The 13,087-nt window shown below is 39.7% G+C and overlaps 1 protein-coding gene across 2 annotated transcripts in view; it reads right to left on the reverse strand.

The window, feature by feature from the left end:
• The window catches only part of SPAG16 (sperm associated antigen 16), a 290,439-nt gene that overhangs the window by 124,895 nt on the left and 152,457 nt on the right, over window positions 1–13,087 (reverse strand). For both annotated transcript variants that reach the window (XM_053470842.1, XM_053470840.1), the window contains exon 12: window positions 12,602–12,787. In XM_053470842.1, the coding sequence (XP_053326817.1) occupies window positions 12,602–12,787 (186 nt within the window). The remainder of the gene's footprint in view (window positions 1–12,601; window positions 12,788–13,087) is intronic.

The following is a 13,087-nucleotide window of genomic DNA, read 5'->3' on the forward strand; positions in this document are numbered from 1 at the left end:
GTACCATAACCAAATGCCACTTAAGGAAGGGACATACCGAGATGCCCCCACCCTGACCTGAGGTTCCAGCACTGACAGCCAAGAACCTCCCACCAGATGTTACCAACCATTCACTTACCACCACAGTAACCCCCTGGATACCTGGCAAGCTGCCGCCCCACAGACTGTGACAAACGACACAAACCTACAAACAAAAGAAAAAAAAAAGGGAGGGAGGGTGGGACACGCAACCAGGTAAGCTAACCACAAAAAAATGGTTCCTGAGCCCGGGAAAGCAACCACTTATATAATCTTCCCCCAACTCCACCCCCAAAATTCCCGCCAAAAAGCCTACCCCTCCTCCGCACAACAGTCAAGGCCCACTATAGCCCATGCTGGCCCCCCCGTGGGCATCAGTGTGCTCTGTAACACATTTTTTTATTTTTACTCCTAGCTCCCCTTTTACAACCAATCAAAAAGTCAATCACAGAAGAAGCTGTCATCATGCACTGGATGGCAACAGTATTTTGACACTGTGTTCATGTTGCTACACACACACCACTGTGAAATAAATATACATCATTTCTTCCAGGTATTTAAAGTATATTTATCAATATTTTCACAATTTCCTGCTCTTGAGAACAATGGAAATCTGAAAATATATGATGGCTATCATCCTCTTACAATATCTTTAAGCACTTTGATCAAGGCTCTGCGAGACTTTGATCAAAGCCTGTCACGGGCTTCAGATCAGTAGAGAAATCCCAGAATTCAACATGGGAATGTGCCCTCTCATCTACTTCCACACCATAAGAAATTGGATCCAAGCTTGTTAGTGAAAGTGAGTTTTCAAGTACTTTAGGTTATAAGTTCAAGGCTGCTTCAATGTTTGAAGAACAGAAGCCATCATTGGTGTGGCTGACCTGGACCTCTCAAACCCACAACATCTCTATTTAAAGCAATCAGCATATAACATTGTCACTTCTAACATGGATTCTTAATATGCAACGCACTGCCTAGTCTTCTTCCCTGGTGATTTTCTCAAAGGTTTTATTTTTTTCCAGGGTAGAGACGGAACATTTCATTAAGAATAAATATCAGCTTCCCTAACAGAAAGTTGCCAACACATAGTAGTAGACAATTTCTAACAAAAAAGGAGTAAGTTCCCTAAGGAACATTCCAATAAATAAGCTAAACACATTAGGGGGAGATATATGCAAATATAATTCTGAAGCAAAAGGCACTTGTACAGTACCGCAAGGCTTGGTATATCACCAGTAGAGAAAGTGGTATATAGCTTTGTGTGGCCCCCAGATGCAAGAGATTGCTATGTATCAAAGCAAAGACACCTGCTTGCACTTGAGAGACAAACTCAAAGGATGCCAGTGTACTCAACAGAGGGAATCCACCCGGGTGATTAAAATTGGCCCTGGCACTTTAAGGGCAACAGCCAATAAATGATGTTCATGCAGCCATCTGCTGGATACACATCATGCATGCTTCACTTTTATCCTATACTACAGAATTTCTAGAGAGATTTTGTTATATAACAATTTATCAAAGAAAAAATATATCCACTCCAACAGCACCTATTTAACTTTTAGAAACATATGGGCTTTTTTTTTGATTGGTGGCTAATTTGAATATGGATATTTCTATATGGGCCAAGAGAAAATAGTCCAAAGTTGTTCTTGATTCAGTGGACCAATGTAGAGTGTTGCATACACTTTCAAGACTTCAGAGGTCACTTCTTAAGACTTGATTACCTCTTAAGAATGAGCCACTGAGATCTTCAAAACATATATGATGACTGTAATGGGTACCTCCATTAGCTGGAGGCTACATCTTACCTTAATTTTAGAAAGCCCATCTCATTTTGTATACTTGCCATACAGAAAACATCTGAACTAGAAGGGATTTTATCACTGTTGCAATCACGTCTAGCACAATCTTAGATCTCCTACTAGAAAAAAACACCTAAAGATTCCACCAGTTCTTTGTAGTAGAGTGTGAATTAACAAGGCAACACATGATGCCCTTGGGTTTATATACTTGTGTATAACCCCTTCTAATCTTGGGTCATTCCTATATAGCTGGGTTTTGTGAAATGGATGGATGTGAAAGAAACTGAACAGCGTCAGACATGAATCTGACATATTGTAGACGTCTGCGCATCCAGTTGGCTCAGAGTATGTGACATGCATATGGTTGCTGCTAAATCTTCAATTGCTGGCCTGTAATAGATTTTCCTGACTCAAATGTCATCTTCTCTTGTCACATCCCTAAGCCGCTTATCAGAGAATGCAGTTCACTTTTGATGGAATTACCAGATGAACTTGTAAGATGAATTTTAGGCTCTACCAGATGTCTAAACATCGGCAGTTCAAAAAAGAAAAAAAACAGAAGTAAAAAAAATAAGAATATGGAATAAGACTTTAGCCTCTAGCGTTATCACTTCCATACTTAAGTTAGACATGCAGAAGCAAGAATGTACCCTATGTGGGTCTGTTTGAGGGGATCATCTTGATACAGAGCAAAATAATATTAACAGGTATCAGCAAGGCCTGTAGAGAACTAATACGTGTATTGGTGGGTATTAACGTGTCACAAGTACCTAAGGACTATGTTCATGTGTGTTCTTTTATGCAATGTATCTAGCACAGAACTCGGCACAGTTGAGTTACACCAGAGATGTATGTGTTTGGAAGTATGATTTGTTGATTCTCTTGTAATGTTATATGTGGATATGTTCCCTCCTGCTAGCGTGTACTGGTTTGTCATCATTTTGGGGTAGAATGGTGGAATGGGATTGTTGTGTTCTTGGAAATATTGCGCAGAGCAGGTAAGTGCTGACAGAGGTCCATGTTGGTACCAGCAGAGCGAATAGATCCAATGATAGCTGAAGCTCCTCTCCTCCCAGAGAGGTTCCCACTTGGGAGGAGGCCTCATAGAACTGCCAGCATTGTGGAATAGACAGGATTTTGTGAGTTATAGCTGAGGAGGAGCTGTGGACAGTGTGTATCTGGGGAGCATGTTATTCCTCACCAGATGTTTTGATGCTCCTTTAGCAATGGCTGTACCTAAATGTCCATAAGCATACATGATGCCAGCAGCCCAACAGGTCCAGCACAGAAAAGCATGTGACCAGCTGTTTTTGTTAGCCTGTAATTTGTAGCTATTCAAAGCCATGCATGTTTAATTATGTATAGAGTTATTTAGCCATGAAAATCAATCATTGCAGAACAGGACTCCCCATCTGTAGAGTGATAAACATAAAACGTGGACAGTATTTTCAAGAACTTAGGGGAACAAAAGAGTTATATATATACCAGGGAAATAAAACCCAGGCTCGGGCTCAAAACTTTGTAAGATCAATGGGTACACCAGCCGGCTTAAGACATTAAAATGCCAGCTTGTTTTATGTGGTGATAAATACACCCTATCATGTCTTTATATTTTATTACAGCTGCTTTATTCCCAGTTAGCCTCACATATGACACGTCTAATCATTCATGTCATGAATATAAACCCAGCTGTATTCCATTAAAAAAAAGACGCCCATAGTTAATGGCATGACATTTTCCTTTTTTTGCAAGAATTGGTATTGAAATAGAACAAAGAAGGTCATTGTTACACATCACAACAGTCTTTTGGGGTACATTATTAATTTTTATGCTTTAAAATACATATAAATTAACAAGCAGAATATTCATCTTGCAACGTAGCTTTTCTAGTGTACAGCTGCACAGGTTATAATGGTAAAAAGGGTCCTCACTACAGGATAGGACCTTTCTGGAGATTCTTCTTTTAGGTAATTACAAGCCTTTTGTCTCATGCTCCCCCCAAACCCAAAATATAGATAGAAAGCTCGCAATAAAATGATGTTATTTTCCTTCCGTACCCGTATGTGTTATATTTGTTAACGTTCTGGTGTTTTTTTTATATTGGTAATTCAACTGTTATTTTTCTCCCTCATCTGTAGGCAAGCTATAGATAAAATATAATAATGATAGAGAACCTAGGGAAGGTCTTTTGCGCCCCCTAGTAGCATAAACACTAACACAGACACTTACACACGCACTCACTATAACACACACTAACACTTACACATACACACTTACACATACTCATGTAATCACACATCACACCTCCACAGCCTTACTTTACCTTGAACCTTACCTTCCTTGCTTGTGCACTGTGCACAATTACTGTGGTTTACATGACCCCACTTGGCCCTTGCCTCTGCCAGTGGCCAGCCCACTCCCGTCGGGAACTCACAGAGGATGATTTATAGTGACGTTTCAAGCTCATATTCCTGTCAAAGTGATTTTGTGAAGTTAAGTTTGTGCTTGTGACAAGCTATAACGTCAGGGCCAGACTGGTGACGATCAGGTGGCCCTGGCACTTTAAGGCCACAGGTTGGCTGATGGTGTAAGTGCAGCAGACAGCAGGATATGTGTGGCTGCAAGCTCCCTGTGGCCAAGCATATCTAGTGCAACTGTTAGCCAGCAGCCCACTGAGCATTGGCCTGGTGTGTCAGATGGCCTGCCCAGGTCTGTATAAAATTAAATTAAAAGAAAAGGCAGGTTAGTGACATATGTACCAACCTGTTAAACTGATTTTTTGCAGCATTAACCTTGGCATCTCTTACATTAACCTTGGCACCCCAAATATGTCAAGGCAGCACAGCTGTTTTAATAAGTTTGAATGTTGCCCTTTCTATACTTGTTAACGGTTCTGCTAATGGGTAGCAAAGTGGGCAGTGTGCGTGCCATTGTTTTATGCATCGCTAGCCTCAGAAATCCTTAAACAGAGTGGGAGGGCAAATGGTCAAATCTCCCTACCCACAGAAAGAGGAAAGTGGCCTGGAGACCCTGGGGCCAAATCTGGACAATTCCCAGCTGTGTGGTTCATTCTGTACTAATCTATGAGGCCAAAGATTTGGGCAGAAGCTATTACAACCAGAGACAAAGAAACAGCTAGCCTGGGCTCCTATAATTTTACTGCTATTTCTAAAATAACGTGTCCTTGATTTTAATATAGCCTTAACTATAACACTATATGAAATAAAATAATAAAGCGAAGCAAATCATAATTGCCCAAGGTCAGCTGATATAGAAGATTCACAGGTATGAAGAAATGGGCAGGAAGGCCAAAATGTCCTTATTCATAAAAACTCTAAGGAAACAATGCAGATTCTCTTTCATTTTAAATATATGAGCGCTATTTACAGCTTCTCTCATTATGGGGACCTCAGGCATCAGTAATTCTGCTAATAGTATAATGAGATTATAACTCTCAGTCACTCAATCCAGATGGTTTGAAGTGATTTACACAGTTATATGATTATTTCGAGTATTTATTGGACATGTCAGTATCTGCTTGCCTTCTCGCCATTTTTTCTGTGGGTTTTGTCAGTTCCATGGTAATGCAGGACCTCAAATTTCTTATTCTCAGTCGAGTCATTAGCTTCACGCCATTCCCCTCCGTGCTAATTGTACCCTACTCCACAGAGAATTGGAGGCATTTCACGTCTGTTGTAAATTAGCTTAAAGACCGCAGTGTGTTCTAAACAAAAGCTTGTTTACAGATCTTACATGGCACTAATGTTAAAACATATATTTTCAATTAAACGGCTATTTTCACACTTTCCCTTTTCCACAACCTGTATGCTGCCCTTATTATATCATGCCCTCATCTTCACGCTGCCTTTTTACTGCACATAAAATGATTCCGTTTCCTACCATGCACTCTGTATTACATCCTACTCTTCATTATTCTCACATTACATACCTTTCTCCCTTTGTCATCCCCTTTCTGCCAAATGTACGCCTAATTAACAAAACCTATGATAAAAAAGCATGATTCTTTTGTTCTTAAGTGGTTTCATGTAGCTACAGAATTATGATTGCTGCTTCCATAGTAACATTTTGGAACACTGGCTCTAAAAATGAATTCAACCCTGGCACAACAGGAATTTTATAAGTTAAACTTTGATTTGAAAATGATCACCTGGGAACTACCTGTGGTTCCTCTACGTGCCCCCAGACACTTTTCTTTACTAAGTAAACCCCTTTCCAACCACATTCCTTAATTTTTTTTAAAGTAATTAATAATTGGACCTTGGCATACCCTAAGGGCTAAGGTGTCTCCAGGATTTCTTCCAGGGGGCAAAACATCCTTCCCATCTTTCCCCTTCCCTACCCAATAGCTATTTACCTCCCCCTATTGTCTACGTTTGTTTGCTCAGGACATGTACAGATCTTTACAATAGCTGGGGTGGTAAAGATTAGCCACAACCACCCCAATCTACAATATCCTACGGTGTTCTGCCAGTAACTGTATGTAATGGGAGCTGCGGCCAACATATAACTACAATTCGCATGGAGTTCAGCTAGCAACAGGGCTGGTGAAAATTACTGTAGGTGCACTCAACAAACATTAGTGTTTGTACTGTAGCCCCCCAAAATAGGACACTTGGTAGTTTTGCCGCAGTTGTGGTAACATTTGGCACTCAAAGTGCTGTTATTACTTTTATCATTTCTTTTGATGTTTAGTCAAATAAATGGATGGCTGAGAATTGTGAGATGTGCATTTCACAGCAGCTGCAGTACCAGCCTATAAGCTGACCTTTTGACAGTGAAATGTCTCAACAGCTGAAATATTAACTAACCCTAGCTGAAATAAACGTTTGAAATAAACTGCCTTGTGTCTGCAGCATGCAAACTGTGTCTACTACCGCTCCCTCTCCTGCTGATGGTCCAGGGGGCCTCTAATATACTCTAGGGCATGAGTAAAATAACTACAAATGTACTATTTCTACAAAAGTCATATTAATGATAACACGCTTTGCATATGGGAGTAGTGGATGCTGATGACACAGGTGTGGAGTGTGATTTCCCTTCATAAATCAGAAATACGAGAAATGCAAACTAGAAGACTTGTTTTTGCAGTAGAGTAAAAGTAACGAGTTCTGTAGCTGTGTGCTAAGTATACCAGTCCCACTCATAGGCTGGTGGAAGGTATTGGAAGTTCCAGCTCATACACTTCTGGACAGATTGGCCATGCTTGGCTTTATGCTCTCTCTGGCATTACAGTCTAGTACCTATGCCACAGGGCTCACCTCAACAGCTTACCAGCTGACTTTAGTTCATAATGTGTAAGATAACAGGATTCCCTGAGAAGTCTGTGCCACATATGATCAAAGGTAAGCATGAATGACATTGAAAGGGTTAGAATTTATCAAAATAACTGTCCTCTTATCATATGAGGGCATAAAAGAAACACAATTTTATATGTGCTGCATCTTCAAAGACTACCCAAAGGGTTAGGTACTTGTGACCTGATGAGGGTACAGCAGCTAATGCGCCGAAATAGTTCTTCTTTCAGTAAATGTTTAATCAGCTTTGAAGTAAAGCTGTATTGGAGGTAGTTAGAGCTGTGATGAAGTTGATTCTTTCATGCTTCACAGTGTAATAATACGCTATGGGCTCTTCTTGATGTCCTCTGCATAATGCCAGGAAAAGACAAGGAGAAGATACCTTCTTTACACCATGATGAATGAGCTTCTGATGGACTGAGTGCCACTTAAATTGAATATACAATTCCTGTCTATATCGCTCTAAGATTATATTCCACATTTTGAAGAAGCAGTCTTTAAAAAAAAAAACGGGTACACCTAGTACAAAGAAAGGATTTGGGTAACAGCCCTGCTACTATGTAAGATCACATCACACAGGGGATAAAAAGTGTTCTTAACATATCCGTGTATTTTTTTATATGAAAAGTCTGCCAAACAAATGGTGATCTGATATTTAAACTTCCAAACATTGACACTTTAACATGTATAGAATTTGGATTAATTGTAGTTAATCTTCCTATTATTAAACTGACAAATGAAGAATAATAGCCAAAAAAAAGCAGCCTGAACATTATTTCCCAAGCAATTTCTATGCGCAGTGACATTTTTTGCCTTTGCACTTGGGAACAATACAGAAGCAACAGTAATTGAAATTAATGTCTAATATCAATAATACATTTTGTCATTGAACTTCAGAAGGTTAAGTTAACTGCTTCCTATTCTTGATGGATGTTTTTTTCCTGTTTCTTATTGACTGTCACTATTCCCCACCTATTAGAAATTCGTGTTTTACCCCCATTGTGTCAAAATGAGGCATATTTCAAGTGATATTAAAAGTGCAGTCATTTTAATATAATAAAACATCAAGCATAACATACGATATCACTTCCAAAAGAGATTTTCATTTACAGCAAATCTCTTTGGGGTTTTCCTAATCATGCTGAAAGATATAGGTTTAAATGAAAAGAGCAAAAATGGGGGAAATCAATAACAGCGACTTTACCTATGACAGGTCAGATTACTGGTTAGCTGTTTTGGCTATTTCCCCATGGTAGATGTAACTAAATTAACAGATCTACAAAAATATAGATTTCAAATACAGTTCAGTGGGTAAACCCTATGAAATACACAGAGGTATTTGAGAAACATTATATGGAGTACCTTGCCTGCTTGGAAATGTGCCTATGTGGTCAGATTCTTTTCTCAATATTAATTGGTAATCCTGCCTAGGAGGTAACCTAATTTATATCACATTTCAACTTTTGAACAAATTTGGATTAAAATTAATAGAATGTTCTACGCTGTTCTAGAGTTTCCGCGTAATCATTCATTTTATCCGAAGACAAGATCTCTGAAGTCCTGAAAGCTTGTGACTCTACATCAGTTTATATGCTGGCCCAATAAAGGGTATCACATTTTACTAAATACGCCATCTTCCCCTGTCTGTGCAAGTTATTACACTACTGTCTCTATTTCCTCCATCTTTTATCATTTACCTGTTGCCTACAGGTAATGAAAAGGACGTTCTTATGGTGGTTGGGCTTCATCCAAATGCCCCTTTTTCTTTATGTAAAATATGTTTCTGTCTCATTCATTATGACTGCCAACCTGCACCTGCAGCTCATTTAATTTGATATAGGAAATTTTATTTGTATGGATAGTACAAGAATTCCAGGCCTCCTTACATAACTGCACCAATGACATTGTTTTGCCCTAGAAGATTGCAAAGAGTTTTTTTTGTACTATTTACATGCTCTACTTTACACCTGGTTAACCTGTGTACACCTTCTGTATAAAACCAGACGTAAGAGTAAGCAGCTTCCTTTAGTCTACTGTTCAAACAGATTGCTTAGAATCCATTAAAGCAAAATGGCTTCACATTTACTTTTATTAATGGAAATGGCCTTAAATAAAAGTACCCCATTAGTATCGCGGGCCATGGTATGCCCACCGACCTGAAACATTCTAGAGCATTAAGGTAAAAGCCTAGGCTGAATGTGCTCTTTGTAACCAGCGGTAAGATCCTTTATGGGACACATGTAATGGTTATGGGGATCACATTGTTATACCTTCATCTTTTCCTTTTCTAGAATAAAAACACAAAAGCTCTTTGGCAAGGATGACATTTTTGAAATGTCTAAGTCCAAGCATCTGAGCAGATCATTAAAGAGTACAGCTCTAAAAAGAAAAAGCATTACTGCCTAGAGAACTATCACCATTATCTAGCGAGAAAGGAATACAATTTGTGGCTTGATTACTATGAACAGCAAAATAACTAAAGAACAAAAAAGGTATTGTCAAAGGAAACCTAGTGTCCATCCTTCCCCATTCACTGCCTATTTCGATAATGAGAGACTATGTTTGCAAATGACGTAGCACAGACTTTGATAATCGGCAGACTGCAGATATTTTCAAAGTGAAATGAGTCACAGATGCTTGATCATATCTATTTAGCAATGCTATGTAAACAAGAGTCTGCCGCAGCCTGTAATTTTGGCAAGGAGGCCAAGGTGGAGGGTGCCACATCTCCTCAATTCTGCTCATTCCCTTCCTTGTTTCCCTTGCGGCATTGGGAGAAGGTTTATGGGGTCCACTCAGATGAAGGCTGCCAAGGGGGCAGCGGGTTAATGACTCTGGGCCTCTTTGAATTGACAAGTGGTGGCCTTGGCTTAAATGTCACTCAGTCTTTTGTGGGCTTTACTTGATATCCACCACACAGCAACCTTTGTAGGACCTCAGCTACTTCGACACAATACTAAAAAATACAGAGGTTCTTGACCCTGTCATCCATTCCTAATCCACCTGGTCTGGCATGGAAACACTCTCAACACAAGCACAATCTGCAAAGGAAAATGTGTGGCCACCAAATTGCTGCCTATTGGTGACAGAGATGGAAATGTCCTAAATTTTAATGCAATGTATTCAATAGACACACACTGGTCCATCCGCAGGAGGCATGGGGACCCACTAGCCCTATGAGAATATGTTTTCCCACTGGCAGACACCATTCTTGGGTTAATTCCACCCAAGGAAAAGACGTTTCCTGATTAACTGTGCACGGCTGCTTTAAACTCATGCCAGTGCATGAATTGGTCTAGAGCGATCCTGGCCAGAAATGGCATATTTGTTGCGGATGAGTTCAGCGTTATCATACTATGAAATGAGCTTCTTGGTGAAATACGACATTCTTTTTCAGCTGCTGAGGACAGAGATTACATTTGGTAAGGCAGTTATTTAGTGGCTATTTCTTATTTACTGTTTATCACAGCCTGTTAGAAAAGAGACAGTTGCCAGCACGGCTGTGATATGCTGCTGCACACCTTTGGTATTTTAAAGTTTTATTATGTTTTCTCACAATCTTGCATTTGATGGATGACACTTACAAGCTCCCTTCTCGATGTCTTACTTAGAACTAGAAAAATATGAGAGAAAGGTCACTGTGGACTTGATCCGTTTTAACCTTGGCTGTCAGAAGGTCTGAACAGACTTGCTCTTACTGAAGGTAAAGTTGCGCCATTCCTCGAGGATGAAGAAACCTCTGGGATTCTGGTGAATTGTAACCAATTACTGTAACTCACAATGAAAATTGAATTTTCACATCGCGAATGATAAAAAAAAAAAAAAAAAACATGAACGAGCTATAATAGCTGTAGGTATAAATGTAAAAAACAGTCAAGGGCATCTTTATGATTTAAAAAAGACTTCATGCCCTTATTTTATTTTTGTGCATTGGGATATTGTAGACTCCATGGCTAGTGGTGCCCCTTTGCTGTAGACGGCACCCTGATGTGTCTCACGGCTCCTTGCAAATTGCAGGACCAGGATGCCACTGGGTTCAATCTTGAACCCAGCTGCCTCAGAGAAATGCAATGGGACTCCTGCAGCACATGATAAAGAATACAGTGTTTAGGCACGCCTGACCGTGCGCAGCTGCCCTGTATCTGCCAGGGTTCATTCACTAAACTTGTGACACCAGGAGCTTATAAGTAAGAAAAGAACAGCATGTCTCATGGAAACGTTTACTGGGATCTGAGACTGCAAAGCAGACTGTTTTCTGCTCCTGAAATCTTCTCTAGTATAGTGTTAGTGCTGGCAGACTATAGTATGGATTTTTTTTCAGGTAGACAGTAGACTTAATATAGCAATCATGGCCCACGGTGAGATAAGGCTCTACTACGCCAGGAAAAAATTGCTGGAAGGCAGTTCCTTCTCAGTGATAGATTGGTATATGCAAAGATCAGACCTCCGCAGGTACTGTTTCTGTTACAGGAACCAGGGTGAATGCCCCCTGGCCGTCATTGCCGAATATCTCTTGCTAATACCTGGCTACAAGGTGGGTAGTCGGTCTGGTCCTCAGAGCTCCTGGTCCTGGTGCTCCTCTGGGAAAAATGTCCGTACTACCAAGCACACAACAGAACGCAGCATGACCACTAGCCCACTAACCAGATACTCTTCATAGGGCCTGCGGTTGCCTAATGAGGCTTTGTTACATGTTCCTTGTGTTTTTTCAGCACAAACGGATACAAAAGCATTTCGAGGTGCTGTTCCACCTATTCTGCTGAATATCACATGTTCATAGCTAAGTGGAACATCATTTCTAGTACTGCTGAATGCAGAAATAATTATTTAAGTAAATATTTTTCCTGAGAAGACTCAATGTCATCTGATACAAAAGCACACATGAATAGCTTGTTGCAGAAGACACAGGGAAGTTTTTCTGTCATTAAATCTGTAGATTAAAGAATAAACAGCTCTGTTAAGGTTTAATTTCTTAATATATTTGTGAAATTAATGTTTTCTCCAAGGGTAACATCACCTTTAAAAAAGAGACATTTCCACCAGGGTGTCACACCACAGCTCATCTGTAAAACCTAAAGACAACTTTACAGAACAAAACATTTTCATGGTTTCAGTAAAAGATCCTGATACGATAAGGTACATTGATTGATTATGTGCTAAGAAAATATCTGTGAATTATTTTGCAGACTGAGGTCTATAACATAATGTTGCTGGGCTAGATGCATTTGTAGCTTCCCTTTCTACTTTGTTCAGAAGAACTGAAAAGGATACTCAACGACTATTATTTTTTCCTTGGCTACAATTAATAAACTAAATGTTGAGTATAAATATATCTCTCTGAGCACATAATGCGCATTGAAAAGGCTGTATGTAATCATTGAACAGCTTTCCCAAGTACCTCAACCTCCAAAATGACATAAAGACATCTGGACACTTGTACAAGCAGATGATCAATGCACTCACCTGTTGATATCCCATATTTTGCTGTTGTTATCCAAGGAACAGGAGGCCAGGAAATCCCCGCACGTGTGCCATGAACAGCCCCAAACTGCATGTGTGTGCCCTTCCAACGTCAGGACGCATTCGGACTTTGCAAAATCCCAAATTCGAACTGTTGTGTCACCAGATGTGGTTGCTAGCTTGTTGCCTCTGTCAGCAGTAGAAATACAATACAATAGGTTATTTATTTGCAAAGTAAGGCATTACAGTGAATTTATTAAGAGGTAAAAATAATATAAATAATGTAGCTATTGTAACAAAATAGGAAGAAACTGCATTGACGGACTCTATGACTTGACAAATGCTGTGTCTGATGTTATCTCCAAATTCCCATAGACTGTACTAAAAACATCTGAGATAAATAAACCGGGGTAAGGATTTTATTGCTAATGAAATTCTGCCTGTGGCAGTAAATATTCTATACCTCTTTGCCTAAGACAAGAATTACTT

This window comes from Spea bombifrons, chromosome 7, assembly GCF_027358695.1.
Source record: "Spea bombifrons isolate aSpeBom1 chromosome 7, aSpeBom1.2.pri, whole genome shotgun sequence".
Taxonomy (NCBI): domain Eukaryota; kingdom Metazoa; phylum Chordata; class Amphibia; order Anura; family Pelobatidae; genus Spea; species Spea bombifrons.